Here is a 25,665-nt window from a genome sequence, read left to right as displayed (position 1 = left end):
AACCAAAGACATATAAGCATTTTATTTGCAACTTTTCCCTTGAACATGCAGCATTTAGGTAAAAGGGTATAGATTGGTTGACGTGGTGTGTTGAATGTGTCAGATTTGTGACACGCGTTCCTGTTCATTTAAGCTAGAATCGTAAAGATATATCTTAAGGTGTTGGATAAATAAATAATATCACAGGATGCAAATTCATGCCTCAGTAAAAACAGTCGAAAGAAACAAAGAGAGTGATATTCTAACTCCTAATGCAATGACAAAAAATAAAAAACTACCAAAAAGAAGACTGAGGAACATGAACAAACCAAAAAACCAGGGTTGATCTCAGGTGTTTCGGTAGAGTAGTTGGATTCTGATCCACATGTGACACACGCCTTATAGCTAATGTAAGAAAAAAACCACTTGGGATACATCTTATTAAGTAGGTCACATTCGAAACAAAGATGTAATATTTTCGTTGGCGATCAAAATATCCATCAAATAATAATTCAGTTTCGCAAAATTGTTTTGGCATTGCTTTTTGTTACCATTTCTGCGCATTTTTTGATTTTCCAACGAATAAATGTAGTTTATAGTTTATTACTCATTTTAAGTATTTAGAAATCATGTTATTGACAAACGTGATGAAAATTATTTCGAAACTCGTGATACGCATACTTAATTATCGCTACTGGTGACTGTTTAAGTGCATTGAAAATGTAAAATCATTTGGTTTTCCTTTGAGGCTAAATCCTGGTATAACTATTTTCCTACTGAAATTGACCAAAAAATCTCATTTTCCTTCTGTGATGAAGTTTTAGAGAATAAATTGTTTTTTCGGAATAATATTTTTACAAAATTTCAGGTGAAAAGCTTACCCAATGTCTCTTTAAGTCGACGGCTCACTGCTTCAGCTTCATCTAAAAGAGGGATGCAAATGGATAGATAATGATGAACAAATTTAAACACACTGTTTCCCATATATTTAGAATAAATTTTAGTTATAAAATGAGTTTCTTCTCCTGTGATCGGCTGGACGGTCGAATATCTTTTATCCCTTTTAAAAAACAAAATAGGAAGGAGAGGAGGATATCTTTAAAAAAATGTTTGTATTTGCGATTGAATCACAAAGTATGATCTATACACCATTCAAAAAAAATAACCGTTCAGCGTTTAACCCAACCCATAGCCCTCTTAATGATTTAAAAAAGAAGATGATGTATGATTGTATATGAAACAACTCTCCACAAGAGACAAAAATGACGCAGAAATTAATAGCTTGAGGACACCGTGCGTCCTTTAACAATGAGCAAACCACATACCGCCTAGTCAGCTGTAAAAGGTCCAGAGAAGACCAATGTTAAAGTATTCACACGAAAAAACTAACGTTCTGATTTATGTTTAAATCTATAAAAACCAGTTGAAAAGGCCAAACACATCAGATGGACAGAATACAAAAACACCGAGTTCATTTACAAAATATTAAAACACACATACACACAACATATAAGGAGTGTTCTAAATTTACATGTATCCTAAGCGAAATGAAAGAAACATAATATGATAGCATAAGACCTGCTTATTCGATTAGCAGACTTTACAAACATGACTTCATTGTAAACATCATTGTATTTAGAGATTCTGAAGTGTTTTCAACAAAAAGCTTGGGCATTTATTTGAAAAAAACAGTTGCGTATGACATTGAATATGTATACCTTCAAAACAAAAATCGCTTGTGATCGTATATTGTGGACATAAAAATAAATCTATTGTTTATTAAAGTATATTCAATATGTTAAAATAAAGTATTCTGAACTCTTTTATCAGCTGTATTTCGCTAATGTTATATTAGTGTGTTACTCTCTCGTGTAAGTATACGGCACATATCTCTTTATTCATATAAAATGTCTGCTTACCAGTCTTTTGATGCAACTGACGTTTAAGTTCTATTCGGTGCCCCCTGAAAACCTGAACCTCTTCAGTAAGCTGTTGGATACTGCACGTCTGGTCTCGATACTTTTGCTCCATGAAAGAAATTCTTTCTGTTAGGTAAGAAAATACAAAACATTATTCCCTTATTTATATGTTGAACATACTGAATCTTTGAGATGTATCTATTAATCATAACTAGAACACACCCGCGAAATCGCGGGCATTAAGAGCGTGGTTGAAAGTATGTAAAGTGTTGTAGGAAGATTTAATGACTTGAGAATTTAAGGAATAGGTATTTGGGGACAGGAAAATATCTTTTTTATTCCTTCTTCTTTATTTAAAAAATTCCCATTTTTGGTTGTTTTCTATTATATTTAGTATATTATAAACATGCAAGTCAGGATCCTGTAAATAGTGGTTGCCATTTGTTTCGTGTTACATATTTGTTTTTTGTTTATGTTTTGAACATAAATAAGGCCGTTAGTTTTCTCTTTTGAATTGTTTTACACTGTCATTTCGGGACCTTTTATAGCTGAAATTTTGTAAGAGATTTATTGACGAGAATTATAGAAAAGGAATCAAATGTCAAAGGTACCTTGGGATTGGACAGTTATTTTCTAGCCCGGCTCATCTTTTTCCCCCAAAATTCCCCCTTTTTTATTTTCTATTAATTTTGATAACACATGGATAATATTAGCGCTTAAATGCATATTATGTGCATTCATTCACAAATTTTTGAATTGTTTGAAATACTAAGTCTTTTCTACCTCAGTCATAGCTTAACTTAGCTGTATTTGGCAAAACGTTTTTGGAATTTTTGTTCTGAATGCTCTTCAACTTCGTACTTTATTTGGCATTTTAAACTTTTTTGGATTCGAGCGTCACTGATGAGTCTTTAGCAGACGAAACGCGCGTCTGGCGTATATACTAAATTTAGTCTTGGTATCTATGATGAGTTTATTATTCATAACTATAAATTGCATATTTGTTTTTCGTTCGTATTTTTAACATAGATAAGGCCGTTAGTTTTCTCGTTTGATTTGTTGAACATTGTCATTTCCGGGCCTTTTATAGCTGACTATGGGGTATGGACTTTGTTCATTGTTGAAGGCCATACGGTGACCTATAGATCTTAATTTCTGTGACATTTTTGTCTCTTGTGGGGAGCTGTCTCTTTGGCAGACATACCACTGAAATCCATATTATATTTGTAAAAGATTTAATGAATTTCAGAAAAGGTATCAAAAGTCATAGGTACTTTGGGACATGACAATTGTTTTTTCTAACACGGCTCCTCCTTTTTTCCCAAACAAATCCCCTTTGGTTTCTTTTAATTCTAATAAGACATGGATAATTTTAGCGCTTATCTGTATAGTATGTACAGTAATTACTATAAATAAAGTGTATTTGTTTTTTACTTTTAATTCGCACTTTACTAATCGATCAACGGACCAGCGATCATGGATATATTAGATATATTCTACAGACTCTCTCAATTATTAAACACTGTAACCGCCGTGGATAGTTAACTTGGAAATGATATCAGATAGAAAATACTCTTTATTCGTAGTATTTGTATGTTCAAAGTATAAAGAAAACGCAAACCGGAAGTCTAATCTGACTTAAAAATTCGCCCAATTTCGGAATAATATCCGGACGCCTTTTTACTCGTTTTTCTCCCAAGATAACTCAATCTGAATAATCATATTAATGGATGACAAATGCGACTATGTCATGTACCTATAGGATATATAGGCATGATGATTTATTTATTTTGGAAAGAAGGAAGCGACACACAAAATGAGGTCTTCTCATTTAGTAGTATAGATATAGATTATGTAGTTTAGATGTAGACAGTAAATGTCATTTCACCGTTTAATAGATTCCGATCATTTATGAAACATTTACTTAAGGTGATAGCCAGTAAGTTTTGAAAAGGTATAGGAATTGGAAGCTGACTTAATAAATTAATGTTTTTATTCTAAATAGTATCTGATCGTTAGATTAATGATAATACAAGTAGCGTCAACCTGATAATTTCTAAATGCCATAAAGAAATTGCAAATTGCAGTTAAGAAGATCATAAAACGCATGTTAAACTGTAATGTGTATTTAACTTGAATTTAGCTTACAATAGAGCTTACAAATAAGATACAAACAATACATATAAATGAGTCTAAAGTTTTCTAGATGTAGCTTCAACAGCAGCGCTTCCAACTTAAAAACACAAAATCAGACGAAACGCGCGTCTTGCGTACTAATTTATAATGCCTAATACTTTTGATTACTATTTACACATATGGGTCGATGTCACTGCTGGTGGACGTTTCGTCCCCGAGGGTATCACCAGCCCAGTAGTCAATAATTCGGTGTTGACAGGAATCCCACGCATAGATTACCTTAGCCGTATTTGGCACATTTTGAGGGAATTTTTGATCCTCAATGCTCTTCAAGTTTGAAGTTGTTTGGCTTTATGAATATTTTGATACGAGCGTCACTGATGAGTCTTATGTAGACGAAGCGCACGTCTTGCATACTAAATTATAATTAATCCGTGTACCATTGATAACTATCATCAAATGCCAACTATTCATTGAGGAATTGAAAACGCAGTTTGTTCCTCTCTGAATTTACCAATTGATTCCATTGCACTCAAACGTTGAAATTGCAAAGAAGTAATTTCTTTCATATTTATAGTTAAGATGATTCTTACCTTGATATCTTTGAACTTCCCATGACAGCCGTGAATTTTCCTCTCGTATATAATGTAATGTACTTTCAAAGGGACCAAAAGACCTGATTCTTTCTTGAAGTTGCGCATTTTCGTCTGAAATAATAAAGTATCAATGAAAATATCTATTGCAGTTTTCAAGAATATCATGAATAGTTATCAATACATAATGATTATAAGATAAGTAAATAGTTTCGGAAAGTTTAGTTTGAAAGCCCTATAACGATTCTGCATAATTTAAGCAAATCTAAGCAATTCTTAATTCAACAAAGGCAATAAGCCGCTAAATGAATTAGACGAAGAGTTATGTCATTGGAACTCATTCTACATCTTCCGATATCTAAAGAATCAGCTGCAGAGAGGTATCATGCATCTTGTTGTGATAATTTTTACATTAAAAACCCATTGACCGAAATAGGAATTTAACTTTGGAAAACAAAAATATAATGACAAATAAGATAATTAATTGAAGCTTACCCATGAGATACTGGTTCGAATTCTCAATAACCTTAAAGTGGGCTTCCTTCTGGGGAAGATCCCGATATTTTAACTGAAGTTCCCGGCTTTCTATTCTTACTTTATTTACCTCTTCTGTAAATAAATGATTTATATTTTAACTTGCTTCGATGCATAGTCACCAAAAAGTAACAACCTTTGTGTAAAATATAATATTTTTACTAGTTAACAGCCATAATGAAAATAAAACATTATATGCTCTGTTTGAAACGCTCTTTCAAAATCAACTTTACAAATATATCTACAGTTATTTCGGAGACGGCAAGATCTCTATTCAGAACAGAGAAGCTCTTAACAAGGTAATTCATAGCAGCAGCACTCTTGCCGGGATGTTTCAAGTTAGTTTATAACACAAGAAATGACCCTGTCCTATGATATGATCCACTATATGAAAGTTTAATGTAGAAAAAAAGTATATATCACTAATATGAAATGTTCAATTTGTGCTTTACATCCAAACTCGTCATGATACGGCATTTGAACGTAGAGTCACAATCTGTTTATATTTCTAGATAACTTTACGTCAAGTGTTTGAAGTGATGAAGCTAAACTAATTATTATTTATTGGGAGGTTTGTGGTCAAGTGGTGTAAGTTGTTTAAATACTGCATCACAAGCCTGTAAACACTGATGCAGTGTAATCAAATACCGCACCAGGCAGGTAGGTGGATTCCACTACAATCTTAATTGAGTAGGATTAAATGTCCACATTTCAAATATTTATATTCCGCGTTTCGTTTTGCTTTTGTTGTATGTCTTTTTTTTTCTGCATGAAAGCTTAGTATGCGTCTTATATATTTAGCTCAACAAACTTTCTGCATTTTTCAAATCCGGTATAGTTCATTCATGACACACACTTTAATAGTACTTTATGCTATTTTACTTTTTTGATTACTTAAAATCAAAGTTTGAAAAGAATGTAAAGAAGTATAAAAACCTGAAAAATTTGACTGTTCTAATTATGATGTTAAGTACACAATGGCTTGAATTATGTGAAATAATCTGCTGTATTAAAATGTTCATTATAATTCTATACAATTAATGTGATGGTGAGTAATTTATACCTTGCATAATTTCGATCTCTTTGTCCTTTGACTGTACTTGTGAATTCATTTTCTCCATACACTGAGTTAGAGTATTTCTTGTCTCTAAAAAGATTTTTAAATAATTCAAGCACCCATTCATATTAAGCCATACTTGCTTAGTTTTATGACAAATTAAGTATAATTCTTTTAACTAATATTTTTCTGTTAAGAGATTGATATTGAAACCTAATGTATTAAAACTATTTGCATTCCAAGGTGTTCTAAATTGTTCACTAGCTCATGTAACTTTTACACAATCGACGAATATAAAAAAATATATAATCGGAAAATGTGTCAAATTTAAAGATAGTCATACAGACAAAGAAATATATGCCTGTACACTTTTATGTACGTCCTGAGACAATATATGAGGGTCTTTTTTTATTTATCTATCTATTTCTTTATTCTTTTCTGTTTAGACAAAATTTCATTATTTATTTTAATAATCATCATAGTTCAACGTATCATAAGTCTCCATTTTTAATTTATTTTTGCCAATATTTCTCTGTTATTTATCATTCTACACTTTTTTGTCATTTTTCTCTATTCCGTTAAAAAAACACCTCAAAATGACCAAACTTCCAACCAATGACCCCAAAACCCCGTTCAAAGCCTCATATGTATTTAAAGATACTAACGATTATGTTCCAGTTGTTCCCGTTGTAAATCACTCTGTCTTGTCTGTAATTCTAAACTTGTCTTGATAATATTACCTAGAGATAATATAAAAAAAGTCTTCAATATATTTACTGGCTTAAATATGAAATGCAACTGTTTAGATGATCAAAGATGTTGGATCAACTTCAATAATAACAGCCCCATAAAATCTTTAAAATGTTGCCCTTATTTGCATTGGTATACCTTTTTTTATATTATGAATCGGCTCTCACCAAACTTTTTAGCCATTTTTTAAAATCCGAAAAGTTTAGAAGAAATTTTGGCACACACACCATACATACAAACAAATTGACAGACAGACAAACACACACACAGTACTCATGACCTAAATCAGTTCTAAAGATATACAAAAAAAAATCTTCCATTCCGCTGTTAAAAGCAAAAAGACGTGATAAAACTGGTAAAGATTTTTTTTCACGAGCATTACCTTCCAACTGTTGCTTTAGTGAGCTTATTCTGGCTATTTCTCTTTTCTGATTTTCTATCTCTGAATCTCGTAACTGTCCCATAGTTTGAAGTTGTTCTAAAACAAAATAATAAATGCTGTTTAAAACAACTTACAAAATAACTCTTTGACGAATAACGATAAAAATATCAAACTCACAACGATAATATGATCAAGAGTGAGATTTGGTATTATTGGCGAGGACATCATCCGTCAATTATATATATATAATAATGAAGTAGTTTTTAACGTTAAACTTACGTATGTCGGAAGATGGAAGATAATTCTAAATTAATGTATGCTTTCAAAAATATAGAATAAACACCGGACCTTTCTTGCAGAATAAACAAGTATATAAATAGATTAGAAATAGGTCTATTACTGAAATATCCTCGATATAACCCATCGTTAAAAATCGCCAACATTTTTGTTTTTGAAAGAAGTGGATGATTGCCTGGTAAACTCAAACTTTCAAATAGCCATTACTGGAATATGGCTTTAATGTAACATAGACCTAAAATATTTACCAATACCAGCTGTATATTGTCTTTTGATCTGAAGGCTGTTTTCCTCCTTGATCTGCACATCAGCTCTTAGCTGTTTGATTGTTTCTAAAATAAGAATGTTTTATTTCATCAAGTCACTTTACGGATCGGAACAATTGAACAAAACACATTGATAGTAGCTATTAAATCTTGTTTTATCCAGCAGATTCTACATAAATGCCTGTCAGGTATATGATTGTTGTTTATTATTCGTCTCATGTGTTTCAGTTTTTCGTATTTTCATATCATGGCCTTTTAAAGCTGACCATACAGTATGGATTTTTATCATTGTTGAAGGTCCTACTGTTGCCCATAATAACTTGCTTTTACTTCATTTGAATTTCGGTTGAAAGTTGTCTCATATAAATCATACCACATGTCCTTATTTTCATATAACCATTTAATTAATATAAATAATTTTTTCAATCATATTTTTCAAAGAAAATCTATAAGAGATAACACACTTGTGTCTAACACAAATCTTAAATGTTAGACAATTCAATCCGACGAAATGAATCATAATTTTAATATCTGTTTGATATGATTTACCATCTTTCATTTTCCTTTCTTCTTTCAAACTGATTAAAACCTCTTCTACTAAATCGACTTTATTCCTTAGTTCTTGTATCTCTTTGAGGTGATTTTCTAAATCAAAAGATATTGAATAAATTTCATTATAATCGTAAACTGTCTACAATTATGTCATCAAATCAAGTAAACCTTTATTTCTCCTATAATTCCTTATCAATATATCCATTGGTCAATTCATGCGCTGAACAAATTGAACCTCACTTTTTTGTGAACAAGGTGTATTTTTCGTTATTGAGTAGACATGATATTTATAATGTAATAAGTTATGTGGTTTTAGTAACAGATTATACCTAGATTTTGACATCGAAACCACTAACTATGTTGAGTATCCATAAGTATAAATATCAAAAGAAGATAAAACTGAAATAAGCTCAGGAACAGGACATAGCTTAGCAAAAACGTTTAACAAGATGACAAAAGCACCAGAAATTTAAATGTGCATTGACCATATTTAGAAAATAAATAAAAGCTAGACTGGATGTGGTTACGTTTTAACACAGTCAAATCGTTGTTCATCTGGCAAGTGTATTTCTTTATGACTATGATATAGATATTAAAGAGGTTGTTTATGAAGAAATAATTCAATAGATTGAAATGACAAACTTTATAAGGCTTTGATGTGAAGTGTCAGTACCCTTTTCTCTTCCTAATGTGACAACCATTGTCTCTATATATCGGTAGTGGTCTTCTTTTTCAGTTTTCCTAACTGAAATAAAAAAAAAACATTAATTCCACTAATCAAGCATGATTCTTATGACTATTATAACGTAGAACATTTTCTGATTTTTGATGAGTCTGCTGCCTAGTTATTTAAATTATCCACTAAGTATACATTAACTAAGCATGTAGTAGAAAATAGAAACTAATAGAAAAACTAAATACATTACTTTTGCGAAACTTGATTTTGGAAAGTATGTAAACTATATATATGTTTTCTGAAGATGATACTAGATTTAACATTTAAACATTCAAATCAACAGAATCTTAATTGTTAAGTATCATTAGACATTTAAAAAATATCATCTTTGATTTAAAACAAAACTAAAGGTATGAGAATATCATGATCTTGAATTAGAAAAATATATGCGAAAAATGATGTATGACTACCTTTAAATTTATTTTTAAAAAATGCGTATAAAAAAAAATGTAAAGATTTTCCAAAGGTATATTGTACTTGTAGGAAATGGCATATCTATTCATGATATATTTACTTTACTCACCTAGATCTGCAGACAGTCCTTCGCATTCTTGACATGATTGTTCTAGTTGTTGTTCGGTGGTCCTCAACTGGTCATTAATCTGTTGATATTGTTCCCGGTACCTTTCGTTTTCCTCTGTATTAGATGTAAGCAATAAAATTATAAAAATGAATATACATGTATTTCAAACATTGTTGTGTTTCTGTTTACCATATGTCGTTGCTTAACATGGCAAATTAAACATCTGATTTTTCGGTGATTCTTTTCAAATTGATTTTGACCAAATACATTAAAAGACTACCATTAACAAATTTGTCTCAGTAAAAAATAACAATGGAATTGTACTGAAGAAACATATAAACAATTTTATTTGATACAGAAATAGGCAAAGTACACAGTCATACACGTATACATTATATAAGAAATGTTATAAAAAAAAATATCATACAGGAAAACAAAGGACATTGGTTTAAAAAAGAGCAGTTGAGATAAATCTACCCAAAACTTTTAATGATGTTACTATTTTAACAATTCAAAGATCGCTTGATCTGTATATACAGACAGTTAAAGCAACAATGCTATTTTATAGCTTGTAATAATGAACGAATTTAGTAGAAACGAAACCTTGATTCGATTAAAGTTCTATATCTAGTCCATGCAAGAATTAGGTACGGGACAATAAGAAGCTTCTATCCTCTTAAGTTTCCACAATCACATTGGTTATGCAAACTCGGAGTTTTGGACTTAGCGGAGAAAAGCTTAAAAAATAAATATTTTTATTTCACTTTACCCTTCATAGATTCTAGTTGGGCTGATATGTCTTTCATTCTGGCAATTTCTCTTTTCTGATTTTCTATCTCTGAATCTCGTAACTGTCCAATAGTTTGAAGTTGTTCTAAAACAAAAGAGTATATGCTGTTTAAAACATCCAACAAAATAACTATTGGACGAATAACGCTGTTTAAAACATCTTACAAAACAACTTTTGGACGAATAACGATACAAATATCAAACTCACAACGATAATATGATCAAGAGTGAGATTTGGTATTATTGGTTAGGACATCATCCGTCAGTTATGTAAATTTGATATTGAAGTGATTTTTGACGTTTAACTTTTGTTTGTCGGAAAATGGAATAATTCTAAACAAAATTAAGCTTTATAAAATATAGAATAAACACCGGACCTTTCTTGCAGAAAAAAAAGAAATATCCTCAATATAAACCATCGTTAAAAATCATCAGCATTTTTGTATTTGAAAGAAGTGGATGACTGCCTGGTTAACTGAAACTTTCATATAGCCATTAGTGGAATATGGCTTAGATGTAACATAGACCTAAAATATTTACCAATACCAGCTTCATATTGTCTTTTGATCTGGAGGCTGTTTTCATCCTTGATCTGCACATCAGCTCTTAGCTGTTTGATTGTTTCTAAAATAAGAATGTTTTATTTCATCAAGTCACTTTACGGATCGGAACAATTGAACAATACAAATTGATAGTAACTATTAAATAATGTTTTGTCCATCATTTTCTACATAAATGCCTGGCAGGTATATCATTGTTGTTTTCTATTCGTCTCATGTGTTTCAGGTTTTCGTATTTTCATATCATGGCCTTTTAAAGCTGACAATACAGTATTGATTTTTATCATTGTTGAAGGTCCTACGGTTGCCCATAATAACTTGCGTTCACTTTATTTGAATTTTGGTTGAAAGTTGTCTCATATAAATCATACCACATGTCCTTATTTTCATAATAACATTTAAGTGATATAATTTTGTTTTAAACATATTTTCCAAAGAAAATCTATAAGAGATATTACACTTGTATCTAACACAAATCTTAAACGTTAAATAAATCAATCCGACGAAATAATTCAGAAATGATACATAATTTTAATATCTGTTTGATATGATTTACCATCTTTCATTTTCCTTTCTTCTTTCAAACTGATTAAAACCTCTTCTACTAAATCGACTTTATTCCTTAGTTCTTGTATCTCTTTGAGGTGATTTTCTAAATCAAAAGATATTGAATAAATTTCATTATAATCGTAAACTGTCTACAATTATGTCATCAAATTTAGTAAAAAAAGATTCTCCTATAAATTCTTATCAATATATCCATTGGTCATTTCGTCCGCTTACCAAATTGTCCATTACCTGTTTGTGAACAAGGAGTCTTTTTCGATATTTAATAGACAGGATGTTTATAATGAAATGAGTTATGTGGTGAACGTAAATGAGACAGCTGACCGTTGCCTCAAACAAAATAACACCAAGAGATGCATGTTCTCTTTAACAAACATAGATGACTTGAAATCAAGCGAGCTTGAAGGTGGTACCAAACACTTTTCTAAAATTAATTTGGCTCGATTAAGGTGGTACCTTACACTACAGGGAGATAACTCTGTAAAGTCAGCTAAATGTTTTAATTATGTTGTGTTGTAAAGGGAATGTTAAGCTTCTCAATGTTCAAAATTGGTATTTGTCAAACTGCTATATAACCAGTGTAATATTTTTGACAAAACGGTTGGTTCAAAATTTTTAAAATTTTTATATTTTTGTTAAAGGGTCAAAGTAAATACATTGTAAAAAATTCATGAAAATTAAACGAGCCAAATTAATTTTAGTGAAAGTGAAGGGTACCAACTTAATATTCCCTATAACAAAAATATAAAAATTTCCAAAAATTTGAACCAACCGTTTTGTCAAAAAAATTACACTGATTATATAGCAGTTTGACAAACACCAATTTTGATTATTAAGAAGCTTAATATTCCTTTTACAACACAACGTAATTCAAACGTTTAGCTGACTTTACAGAGTTATCTCCCTGTTGTGTTAGGTACCACCTTAAATAGCTCGAATCAGCAAAGACTAAATTCGGTAAATAAAAAAACCGCACCATTGACTAGATTCCATATAACAGACAAACATATTTTATCTAGTGTTTAAGATTGAAACCAATTAATATAGCAAGTATCCATAAGTAAAAATATCAAAAGAAGATAAAACTGAAATGCGCTCAAGAAAAGGACATAGCTTAGCAAAACATAAGATGACAAAAGCACCAGAAATTTAAATGTGCATAAACCATTTTAGAAAATAAATAAGAGCTAGTGGACTGGATATGGTTGCATTTTAACACAGTAAAAGCGTTGCTAATCTTCGAGTGTATTACTATGTGACTTGGATAAAGAAATTAAAGGGGTTGGTCATGAAGAAATACACAAATTGAAACTCAATAGATAAAAATGACAAACTTTATAAGGATTTAATGTGATGTGTCAGTACCCTTTTCTCTTCCTAATGTAACAACCATTGTCTCTATATATCGGTAGTGGTCTTCTTTTTCACTTTTCCTAACTGAAATAAAAACATTCATTCCATTTATCAAGCATGATTTTAATGATTATTAGAACATTTTCATATTTCTGATGAGACTGCTTCCTGTTTTTTTAATTACCCACTAAGTATACATTAATAAAGCGTTATGAACATAAAACGAAGATTTATAATTCAAACATAAAAATTCATCCGAATCTTAATCTTAAGTATCATTAGAAGTTTTCAAAATAGTAACAAATCTGAAGATCTTTAAAAAGAAGAATATATGCGTAAAATGATAAAGAACTTCTTTTAACTTTATTTTTAATATTTTAATTTTTTTCCTATAAAAGAAAATTTGCAAAAGAGATGTTGATTTTAGTGAGGTTCGTATTGCATAGTCTTTAGTTGTCTATGTTGTCAATGGTTTTGTCTTCTGTACTGTTATTTGTCTGTTTATCTTTTAATCTAAAGCCATGGCGTTGGTAGTTTATTTTCAATCTATGAAATTGACTGTCCCTCTGGTATCTTTCGTCCCTCTTATATTTGTAGGAAATGGCATATCTATTCACCAAATGTTTACTCACCAAGATCAGCAGACAGTCCTTCGCATTCTTGACATGATTGTTCCAATTGTTGTTCAGTGGTCCTCAACTGGTCATTAATCTGTTGATATTGTTCCCGGTACCTTTCGTTTTCCTCTGTATTAGATGTAAAGAATAAATTAAATTGAATTCAAGCGTTGTTGTGTTTCATTTTACCATATGTCGTCGCTAAACATGACAAATAAAACATCTGACTTTTCGATGATTCTTTTTTAAATGATTTTGACTCAATACATTAAAAAACTATCATTCGTCCCAGTAATTTTGAAAAAAAAACCCAATTACAATGGAATTCAAATGAAGAATGATAGAAACTATTCTATTTGATACAGAAACAGGCAAAGGACACAATCATACATGTATACATTATATGAGAAAAGTCCTGAATGAATTTATTAGCACAAGAAAAAAGAAGATTGATTAAAAAATGAGCGGTTGAGATTAGTTTACCCAAAACTTTTAAAGATGATACTATTTACAATTCAAAGATATGTAAAACCAGACAGTAAAATCAACAAACCGATTGTAACTCCTGTCAAATGGACGAATTAAGGAGGAAAATAAACCCTGATAAGGTAAAAGTTCTATTCTCTCAAGTTTTCACAAAGACATAGGTTATGCAGACTCGAACTTTTGGATTTTGCAGAGAACAGCTTTAAAATAAGTATTTTTTATTTTACATTACCTTTAATAGATTCCAGCTGGGCTGCTATGTCTCTCATTCTGTCAAGTTCTTGTTCCAACTGATCTTTTTCTTCTGAAATAGGAAAACAATATCTTAAGCGACTCAATTTAAATCACATATCTAATGCATCATATTAAATATTTTGCCCTATGACGAGTGTTTCGTTATCTATACTGTACTCGTTCTATTTGAGCAGTCAAAAAGCGTTGACCGTGTATTTCTATGTCATATACAGTCACTACCCTGATATCACTTTTCCTCGTGAATATTTTAATAGAAATTGCCGAAATTATAATTAACTATTCATACGACCTATTCAACCTGTTCTTGTTCTTGTTCCAAATGTATACAACGACTCAAACTTATTTTTTTGCAATTTTTAGAAAATATTTTGGATTTGCAAATGTAAATCATTATGTTTTATGCTTGTTGTTGATAGTTTAGTTCATTCTCAAACAAGTTCGTTCACCATCGAATGCGGTTTTCAACAGGTGATGTACATTTTATTGTGTTGTATATTTCTCCGCCTGCATAATATGAGCACTTTTTTTAAAAGGGTGAAGTTTTTCCAATATTTAAATAAAAAAACAACATTAACAACTATATATTGAAAATGTATATTTTGAGATTGCAGTATAAAGACAATAATAGTGCATTGACTTGAAATATCAACGATATAAGGATTCGGCCCGAAACGGGGAAAAAGCTCGGCTCGCATTTCACCGTTTCTAAGCATCATCCTTATATCGTTGATATGTCAAGTCAATGCACTATCAATGTCGATATAAAAACTATGCACTAGTGACAACGCAATTTTGACTGTAATGTATCTTTAAAGACTGAACGATAAATTAATCTGTCATGTTCAGTCTTTTACAAAATACTCAAACTAATCATCTGAAGTAAAAGTTATGCTAAGACACATCACTTGCAGTTAATGTATCTCTGTTCTGTCGATTTCTTCTAGTTAATCATTTTTGATCTGACATGTTCATTCTGAACTAAGCAGCTCATAAGAGAAATAACAACAAAATACTAGTCATTGAAATTCCAGACTTATCCACTGCTGTTATTCAGTACTGTTCAGATTCTTCGCTTGTAATCAGTTCGTTTCGGCTCAATATCGAATATTACATATATTATTATGTGACTTTTTTTGTTATAGTGATATACCAAATACCGATTTATAACAGTATTGATAGGTGAATTGGATAAATTTTAATTGTGGAAGATTATTTATTAATTAATATGCATTTTTCAATTGCCTGTTTGATAGATGCACTCTAACAATTCAAATATTTGTGATCATATACCTGTTACATTTTCCAGCGCCACCAATTTTTCTTTCATTTCGTCAAGTTCACTATTAACTTGCATCAATTGTTCTTCGAGCTGATCTTTTTCATCTGAAATAACAGTATATTTCGAAAAATAAGCGGCAAACGATTGAAATCTTAGGAAAAAGACTTCAATTTCACACAGTATCTGTGAGAAATTTCATTTGTTTTCACGTTTATTCAAGGTCCAACCTACTCCTATGACATACTAAGACTGAATAGAAAAACATGTATTTCATCGGTAATTTTCCGAACAAGTCACAGACGGTAGTAGGAATATGACATGGATCAAATTAGAATAAAAAATTAAAAATGCTATATAGAAAAAATATGATATCAAAGCTCCTATCGAATCCTAAAATCAAGTTAGGTCACAAAAAAAATAGCAATGCATTTTGATACGTAGCCATCATGGAAAATATATACAGCCTTGGAACTTAATCCATTTACATTATTACACAGTTTAGTGTCGTAATAATGCATTGATCATTTGCAGATATATTTGTAAATATCAAAGCAGAGGAAGAAGGGGGAAATTGTCGAAATATCCGTCAACCTAGCTATTACCTATCATTTATTAGTAGAATTAACATTATTTGAATTGCACGAGCAAATTTGGCAATTAGATTGGCTAAATAATTGCTGTTATTGTACCCTCTCTGTAACACCAAATTCTTAGGAAGAAACTTAACACAGCTAGCAAGATGAACGTATATTGTAACACGTGTTATGAGCAGGTAGTATTAAACAAGCTGACTGACGAATAAGGTCAATGAATTTAGAGTTACAAATCTAAAAGACAATTATCTAATTCTATCACAGTTCTGTGTTCATCATTGTTTACTTACTACTGTTACAACGTATATGAAAACACAATTAGTATCAATTCACAACAAAAGAAAAAACTAACTAGAAAAAGTATTGTACAATTCTTGTATAAATCTTTTTGCAATACTTTCAAATATATTATTTATTATTTGAACAATTGATCGACTGCATACCAAATATCTGCCATAGATACAAAACGTATTTCATTTGGTTTTAAGATAGTTGTTCCATTGGTAATGAAACTACACCATGCTTAATATTGCAGCATTTTCATGTTTGTCAATGACATGTCAACTGAATGTGTTTTAACTTATGCAGTTTGGTTGCTATCACGTCTATCTAGCCTACATCTATACATGTACAAATAAATGGTACACATAAAAAATAAAATCACAAATATACTGATCTCAGAGAAAAATACAAAACGGAAAGTCCCGAATCAAATGGCAAAATCAAAACCTCAAACATATCAAACGAACGGACAACTGGCATAATCCTGACTTGGCGTAGACATTTTCTAAAGTAACAATTATGTGGATTAAACCTGGTTTTATTGCTAACTAAATCTCTCACTTGAATGTCAGCAGCCAAAACTGTGCCACTATATCAATCACAAGCAAAACACATATAGAAACTAACATTTACCATAGCACCATAACACAATGACGTGTTGTATAAGCACAAAGCCACTTCATATGTAAGAAAAAAACACAAAAAAGCATATAGACAATAAATTAAAGATATAAGGAATGTGGTATAAGTGCCAATGAGACAACTCTCCGTTCAAGTCACAGTTTGTAAAAGGAAACCATTATAGATCAAAGTAATGTCTTCAACACGGAGTTTTGGCTTACAAAACAACAAACTATAAAGGGTCCAAATAATGACTAGTATAAAACATTGCAAACGGTAAAACCAACGGTATAATTCCATAAAAAACGAGAAACAAGAAAAAGATGCAAATTCCACCAACAAATGACAACTACTGAGCATCAGATTCCAGACTAAGAACAGATGCAAACATATGCATTGGGTTTAAACGTTTAAATGTACATGCTTACTTACCACTCAATCTTTTATAATCATGTGTCTCACTTGATTCTAGGTGACTTTGAATTTCTGAATACTGTTGTTTAATGGTTTCTTCAATGACTTTAGTAGATATATTTACTTGCTCTTAAAACAAATGTTTTTAATCAATTTTATACTTTGATATAATTAAAAAGAGTGTAGTTCTATGTAAACATGTCATTATTAAAATTGGGGTTCTCAATATTTTATTATACTCCCCCAAAAATTTTAAACTTGTATTAAAAACTCATATAAGTTTGGAAGCAAAATAATAGACATAATTTCAGAACATTAAAAATAAATCCAAATATTGTTTTGCTTAATATGGCTGAGGCAATGAGGCGGCAAAAAAGTATTATGATAATTGTTTGTAAGGGTTACTATTCACAGTAAGTAAAACAAAATACCGTAAATTGGAAACGTCAATTACATATATAAAGAAACACATTACCGCAAGCATTATCTATCAAATAACACTATATGTGATTTCGAAAAAAGTAGAGCCTAACTATACATTTTTGCTCAATGTTGAAGGCCGTACATATAGTTGTTTGTGTCATTTTGGTCATTTGTGGATAGTTGTTTCATTGGCAATCATACCTCATCTTCTTTTTTATATTTAAATCGAGAATAACTTTCTAGAATTACCTTTTCGGTTTTCTAACTTCGCTAGCTTCGATTTAAATTCATCGAGCTCGTCCGTGAGTTGCTGTTGTGATTGGACAAGCTGTTCTTTCTCATCTAAAAAGGTTAAATATTATGAATGTCAGTGGAGGTTTTCAAATTTTAAAACGTTGTCAACAAACATGAGTGAATGTCAACACCAGTTTCAATATTTCAGTTAAAGAGTGGCATAAACAAAATTTATTTTTAGTATAAAATGGTAAAAACGAAAGCCCATTTGATTGGATCATGATACACTGTATTATATTACTTTCATAAAACGAAATGAAAAGTTTTTATAAAAACCCGAATTTGATATTATAACTAATTGCTTTGTTAGTGCACCCATTTTTTTAATATTTTTTTATAAGATACTATAATATTGAGAATGGAAATGAGGAATGTTTCACATAGACACCAACCCGACCATAGAGCAGACAACAGTCAAATGTCACCAATGGGCCATCAATGCAGAAAGAAACTCTCGCACCTTGAGGAATCCTTCAGCTGGCCCTTAAACAAATATGCACAAACTGTAAATACAAAAACTTAAAAAAGTAACAAAAAGCCCCCATATTGTAACTGACCTCGAATGTTTGAGTTTTCCTGATTAAGAGAGTCAAGTTGCTTTTGGAGTAATGCCAACTCTTGATGCAGGGACTGTTTAGTTTCTTCAAAAGATTGCTGAATTTCTTCTGTAAACAGATATTTTCATACAGTACCTTTTATATTATCAATAATCATACGTGTTATTCCAAACAAACACGTTATAATTTGAAAAAATAAAATCATATTACATGTGATAAGTGCTATTTAAATTAAATCAATCATGTGTTTTAGATTTAAAACCATAATATCGTAATTCAATGTATAAAACGTAAGACAAGTTGAAATTATTGAGAAAGCTACCTATCGACATTTGAATTCAAAAGACATTTTCAAATCAACTTTGTTGATAAAAGATAAAGAGACAAACATTGCTAAAAAAACGTCAATGTAACTGTTTTGATGTTATTCACGCTTGGATATGATTTCATCAATGGTTCGATTGTAATCATAGTACATGTATGATATACTGTGTAAAACTATTTAAAGAAAAATCAATTAAATGACAATTTGTGAAACGCGTTTATCTAGGCATTACAGCGTCATATATGAAATGGTTAACTTGATTCTGAATATTGATACTGTTAAATGTTAGTTGTAAGTCAAGCTATGGAAACCTTTTGAATTTTGGGCACAGATAACTATTTTAACAGGCCTGGCATTTTGTTGAGCAGCTGATATTCAAAACGCATTATGTGATACAATTTTAATAATCGGATTAAATGTGTGTCTTTTTTAAAGAGAAAACCAATATATTTCATATCACATGTATACAGTTGTACAAATCAAGATATTGACGTGGACATAAATTGATGCACTTAAAAGAGATTTATACATTTTTATAATACCATTTTTATTTTGTAATTCATTCGAATCCTCTCTCGATTCCTCAAGCTGGCCATTTACAGTTTTCAAATCCCCTTCTAATTGAGTTTTGCTTTCTAAAATGAGAGAAATATAAAAGCGTAAATACAGTTTGCAGCAAGTAACATAATTTTGTTTCAACATTTTTTTAGGTCATATTTAAAGGGACGGTACTTTTTCTATGATAAATTTTCATAGTTGTTTTTAATTGTTTCCGTTTGTCCTTTTTCGCCCTTTAAGTTTCAAAATTCTCTGTGGTATCTCCCGGTTTGTTTTACAGGTTGACGTATGAAACAGAAATAAATATACATGACCGAAAACTCGGCAACGCTTCTTAGAGCTGGCTATGGGATGCGGTACGTGTGTTGGTCATTTGTGAAGGTGCGTTTGATATCAATATGCGTCGTAATCTTCAAGGGGGTGAGTTCTATTCCAAGTGAAGGTAACTAAAGATGACAAAAGTTAAAAGTAAGTTTGATTTTAAATTAATAAGTATTAGTGAACAGAAAGCAGTAGAGTAGCAAATTTAAACTTATAAAATTAAGCTCACAATGGAAACAGATGAATCAATTTTGTCGTTTCATTTCAGCCACGGATTTAAGAAGCCTTGACTCTAACAATCTTCGGTTGCATCTCAGTAAGGCAAACAAAAAACAACTGGCAGTTCTGCCATAGCACATGTCAGCTATACTGAGAGAAAAATATCAAGATAGATATGATAGATCAACACTCTTCTGTATTCAAAACATTCTAAACGATGTTGAAGACTTGCCAAATTCTGCTGAAAGTTATTTTTAGTTTCTTCCATGGACTGCTGACATTCTGCTATAAATTTAAATTCAAATTATAACCGCTTGTAAAGGTTGTTTGAGTTTAGGTTACAACTAAAGCAGCATTTAAGATGTAACTCGCCCGCAAATGTTTCCCTTGATTACTTTGAAACTAAGACAAATCTATACTTTGACCAACTTATGTCAGATGTTGGAGTGTTTAAAGTCACTAATAATGAGATCAAAAGTAGCTTAATCCGTACATCAGCAATGTCACTTTTTAACATTATGTATTGTAAGATAAACAATAAATGTATTCAGTAAGAGGATCAATCCCAAAATACGTTCACTGTTAAAAGTACCAAATAAATAATAAATGATTACTAGTTTATAACCTAAAATACCTTTTTGACTTTCCAGCGGAGCATTATTTTGTTTCCATCCTTCCAATGCGTCATTAACTTGTTGTAATTGTTCTTCAAGCTGATTTTTATGCTCTTAAAAGAAATAACAAAGAAACGCCATTCGACATAACATAAACTAAACAAAGGGAGCAAATGATTTATGTTTTTATGTATAGATGACTATCCGTTTGTGACAGTGAAATGAGTTTGGAAGTTGCACAATGTTTTATATCCTCTTGAATTTTTCCATTATGCAAACGTCTGTGTTATCAAAACTGTAACCTTATAATTCTTTCTCACTACAGATCTTTCACACAAGTAACAAATGACAGATATGAAGTGGATTGGATAGCTTTTCCATGTTTGCCTTTTTTTGTCATCTCCAAATAACTTCGTTAATTGCCCAGTTACTAAATTACAGGGAAAATATCGCAATAAGAAAAAATAAGGTTGACTTTCTTTCTTTTGAGGCTTTTCCATGTTTGTCTTTTTTTTTCATGTCCAAATAATTTTGATAGTTTCCCAGTATCTTAATAACAGGGAAAGTAACGCAATAAGAAAAAAAGGTTGCCTTACTTTCCCTTTGACGTCTTATTCTTTTAGCGTTCTTCATTGTTCTTGATTGATAAAAAAATATGTCAATTTGAACAGCCTTTCAAGAAAGTAACATTTAACTTACCAACAACTTGTTCTTTTTCTTGGAGAGCAGATGTCAATTCTAACTCAAATGATGTAAGCTTTTGTTGTGTTTTCTCTGCAGATTCCTTCCAACTTTCAGTGATACTGTCTGAAAATTGATAAGTATTCTGATTAAAACTGCAAAGACGCCAGTTAGGTATCACTTATCAATAATACACATGACGATATAAATAAATATTCGGGGAACAATGTCCCAGAAAGGGACAAAATAAAAAGATCCGCAATCAATACTCCAGCTAACTAGTCTCTTTCATTTTAAGCCATGGCGTTGTCAGTTTATTTTCGATTAATGAATTTGACTGTCCCTTTGGTATCATTCGTCCCTCTTTAAGAAAGTTATGACAAACTGCTGGTCATGTTACAAATGTATCGACGCAAAAATGTAAAAATGTTTTTGTTATATTTTGATGATTTCTTCCAAAAAAAAAATCTTTATGCAGAATAAGGGTAAAATTTATGTTCTTAACAAAAAAATTATTAAAATCGCAAAGATATGGAAAAATGAACAAATTGAAAACAAGTAATTTTCAAACATAATGAAAAATAAATCCATAAGTCATTTTGTACCAACTGATCTCTGTCTTCTGAAGTGAGAATGACATTGATACTATGGATACAAATGTTCATAAAGTAAGGTATTCGATACTTATCTACGGAAATACTGTAATGATGATTTTTTTTTCACTGAGCGAATAAGAAACGAGAAAAGAGTAAAGAGTAAACAGGATTTGGAGAAAAACAACCCTTAGAAAATTAATCACACAATATAGTAACTCAAGAAGTCTTTATAATTTTGTTTTCCTGTATATTACAGAACCACTCAACCAACTATTAATTTGGTTTTATCATTGTGCCTATTGTGTTTTATTATTCAGTGTTCCAGTAAGAAAACCTTGGCGTATAATTAAAATTTCGCATTTCAGCAAACCTTTTTCACTTTCGAATTCATTTGCTCTTTCTGTCCATACATCAAGCTCCTGTTTTCCACATTTAAGTTCATTTTCAAGTCGAATGTTGCATTCTGAAATAAGTAAAAGAGGAAAACATTACAACAGTCATTTATAAGTAACAGCAAATTAAAAAAATAACCTTTCACAATCCAAGCTAAAAAATGAAAACACCACAGTAAATATATCAAGTGCTTTTATAGATTCACAAGCACCACGAAAGCTCATAGAAGAATATGTGAAAGCCAAGAATGTATACGAACCTAAACAAACCGAAGAAAATAAAAACTAAACTTTAGGAATACATGAAGTTATAACAGCATTAACAACTACCAAAAATTCAAAGGATATACTCATAAGTTGATTGTGACGTAAAAAAACTATAAGCATCAGAAAATATTTTGAATAGTTTTAAATTCTGAATAAAGATCATGCAAAGGCTAACACTGCTACGGTTGATAAATTCATATAGATTGAATACAGAGACATCACAAAGGAGTAGGTCTTTAAAACTTTGTTTTCCATGGTTTTTACCTCTTTATTCTTTCAGAGTTCCTTATCTCATGTAACTTGCCAGCTAGACGAATAGGTAATTTTATCAAAGTATTTGATACCCATGAGAAGATCATCGAGGTTTAATCAATATATGTCTTCTGTATATTTATTTTTAACATTCGAATGTTGTAAAAACTTTTCGAAAAAAAAATTTACCTAATAAATTACCATTTTCTTTTGTTACTGATTCTAATTGTTGTTGAAGTGTTTCCAATTTTTGGAATGCTTCTTTAGTATCTTCAACAGACTGTTGAATTTGAACTGAAAATACCAAATAATACACAGATACATAATTACATTATTTAAATGCATTTTTTTTTCTCCATTTTATATCGTACATAAAACAAAATAGATGTGTACTTATCAGAAAACGTGACTCACAATTCAGTAAAAGCTAATGAAAAAAAAGGATCGCTTTGATAAATTTCTGTCAGACAGACAGGTAGTTTAAGAATGACCTTTGTCAATCTTTTTTGAACCAAATGATTAAATCGTAATACGTATGAGCATACGAAGCAAAATGTACTTGTCGAAGTTGATGAAGACATTTTATGTCAAGCATCCGTCATATATTTTGCTAATGATGTGTTAATCATTATAATGTTTTTTGTGTCGTTGTTCACCTCTTATATTTAATGCGTTTCCCTCAGTTTAAGTTTGTTACCCCAATTTTGTTTTTTGTCCATATATTTACGAGTTTTGAACAGCGGTATACTACTGTTGTCTTTATTTTTCCCGATACATACAAGTAAAAATTCATGCACGCAGTAACCTTATGTTTGATAATTCAGTTAGAAAACTTTTCTTTTGAAGTTAAATTGTTTGCCATAACGTAATAATCGTTAAACGTGAATTAAATCATAAATTTATGAACACTTACAAAAGAAGAACTAATGAACATTGAAAATAAAAAAAACTAAAAGTCTTAATTATTACCAAAACCAGTAACATTAAGTGTAGTTTACCCATATTATGGTAATCTCAAAAGCATCATTGTTAAAATAGATGACAATTGTGCGACACAACATGGTTTAAAATAAATTAGTCTAATTGAAATTTTACCAGTTTAAAGAATGAGCAAACAATAAAAGTTTATATACGTACACCATGTACACGGATTAGCTCATATAATATTAGTAACTCACCAATACTGTTTTGTCCGTTTGATTTTTCAAATGTATGCTTATTTCGAGAACTTCCATTATCGTCATTCCCGATATTCTCTTCAGCAAGTATATTGGTGGACTCTACTTGTAGTTGTTCATGATTACGAAATCGTTCGTTTGTTGTATCTAACGTATTATCCATATCCATGTTTACATTATCTGATGAACCAAATTCACTTGAACCTGTTGTCGATGAAGTGTCAGCTGCAGAATGATTCAATTTTGCATGGATAAATTTTCTTTGTGTTCCACCTGTAAATTCGCCAGCAATGTTTTCAATCTCAGATGTGTCATTAATCTCTTCCTCTGGGGTATTTTTGTCATCCATTAAATCGTAGCTACTTGCACCTTCTATTTCACTTTGGCTAGTTGTTGACAATTGATCCATACCTTGTAATGTTGTTGAACTTTCGGCTTGCACTGTGATATCGTTCAGTTGAGACATTTGGTCATGTTGTCCCTGATAACTCGAATCAATGGCTGGTGTACTGCTTATGCTTTCACATTGTTCCTCACAGTTGATGGTATTTGTAGATGTAGAATTTGCCTTTTTGTGGTTGATTTCAGCAAAGTTTTCTTGGTTGTGGTAGTTTTTCTCTTGGTATTCTGGAGCTTGATGTATATTATCCCCTGCCATGTTGGTGAAACTGTCTCTTTCAATAAATTGTTGTTCATCGTAACTCTTGTCTCTGCCATCTTCTCTAGTATTAAAGATTAGAGAGGTTTCTGTGTTGTTTTTGGCGCCAATATTACTATCGTGATCGTCCTCGTCAGTATGTGGATCTGTACTTGTATCGGACATCGAGTTATTTTCATTCTCCGTAGTTTCTTCCTCATTGTGATTATTGTCAAGTGTGTCATCTGTGTTCAAAGAATGAAACGTATTGTCACCAGTCTCCTCGTCTATGAAATCTCCCTGACTTTTTCCTTGTTGGTTTTGAACACCGTTGTCAACGCCAATTCCACTTGTATCATCTTCAGTGATTTCCTTATCTGAATCCGCGTTTAATTGCGGAATATGTCCTGTAATGTGAATTTATTGATCTTACAAAAATAAAGAAAATTATTCAAAAAAACACAAATATTGGATAGTATGACTAAATGAACTGATAATTTAAATAGAAGTAAGATTTGAAGTGCGATTTTTTGCTACTACAAGACATAAACATGGACACAAGGAAAATATAATAAGTCCTTGTCCTTTTGTCAATTGTATAAAGTTGTCTCAATAACTATATCATCATTGAGTTTTCATATGTAAAGATTAATGAAAATATGAAGAGTATGGCAGTGCTTACATTTCTTGCTTTATGCTTATGACTAAACAGAGGGTTTAAACACATTGAATTCCTTTGGCCTTTGAACAGGACTTCTATTATAGATAATATATGATATCAAATATGTTTTAGGTTTCCTGAAAACATTTA

The 25,665-nt window shown here is 30.9% G+C and overlaps 1 protein-coding gene across 1 annotated transcript in view; it reads right to left on the bottom strand.

Moving 5' to 3' along the window:
• LOC134714595 (myosin-11-like) overlaps positions 1 to 25,665 on the bottom strand; it is a 38,833-nt gene that overhangs the window by 3,188 nt on the left and 9,980 nt on the right. Inside the window, exons 3-29 of the mRNA XM_063575968.1 lie at positions 24,218 to 25,261; positions 23,229 to 23,333; positions 22,499 to 22,591; positions 21,551 to 21,658; positions 20,872 to 20,964; positions 19,682 to 19,774; positions 18,815 to 18,922; positions 18,213 to 18,305; positions 17,559 to 17,669; positions 15,642 to 15,734; positions 14,329 to 14,400; positions 13,626 to 13,739; positions 13,006 to 13,077; positions 11,630 to 11,725; positions 11,054 to 11,137; positions 10,494 to 10,598; positions 9,725 to 9,838; positions 9,139 to 9,210; positions 8,463 to 8,558; positions 7,896 to 7,979; positions 7,351 to 7,446; positions 6,884 to 6,958; positions 6,225 to 6,308; positions 5,123 to 5,236; positions 4,628 to 4,741; positions 1,899 to 2,024; positions 861 to 902 (exon numbers count right to left, since the gene is read on the bottom strand). Coding sequence (XP_063432038.1) covers positions 861 to 902; positions 1,899 to 2,024; positions 4,628 to 4,741; positions 5,123 to 5,236; positions 6,225 to 6,308; positions 6,884 to 6,958; positions 7,351 to 7,446; positions 7,896 to 7,979; positions 8,463 to 8,558; positions 9,139 to 9,210; positions 9,725 to 9,838; positions 10,494 to 10,598; positions 11,054 to 11,137; positions 11,630 to 11,725; positions 13,006 to 13,077; positions 13,626 to 13,739; positions 14,329 to 14,400; positions 15,642 to 15,734; positions 17,559 to 17,669; positions 18,213 to 18,305; positions 18,815 to 18,922; positions 19,682 to 19,774; positions 20,872 to 20,964; positions 21,551 to 21,658; positions 22,499 to 22,591; positions 23,229 to 23,333; positions 24,218 to 25,261 — 3,501 coding nt within the window. The remainder of the gene's footprint in view (positions 1 to 860; positions 903 to 1,898; positions 2,025 to 4,627; positions 4,742 to 5,122; positions 5,237 to 6,224; positions 6,309 to 6,883; positions 6,959 to 7,350; positions 7,447 to 7,895; positions 7,980 to 8,462; positions 8,559 to 9,138; positions 9,211 to 9,724; positions 9,839 to 10,493; positions 10,599 to 11,053; positions 11,138 to 11,629; positions 11,726 to 13,005; positions 13,078 to 13,625; positions 13,740 to 14,328; positions 14,401 to 15,641; positions 15,735 to 17,558; positions 17,670 to 18,212; positions 18,306 to 18,814; positions 18,923 to 19,681; positions 19,775 to 20,871; positions 20,965 to 21,550; positions 21,659 to 22,498; positions 22,592 to 23,228; positions 23,334 to 24,217; positions 25,262 to 25,665) is intronic.

Source organism: Mytilus trossulus, chromosome 4 (genome assembly GCF_036588685.1).
Source record: "Mytilus trossulus isolate FHL-02 chromosome 4, PNRI_Mtr1.1.1.hap1, whole genome shotgun sequence".
NCBI classification, from domain to species: Eukaryota; Metazoa; Mollusca; class Bivalvia; order Mytilida; family Mytilidae; genus Mytilus; species Mytilus trossulus.
This window is presented reverse-complemented; position numbering and strand designations above follow the sequence as displayed.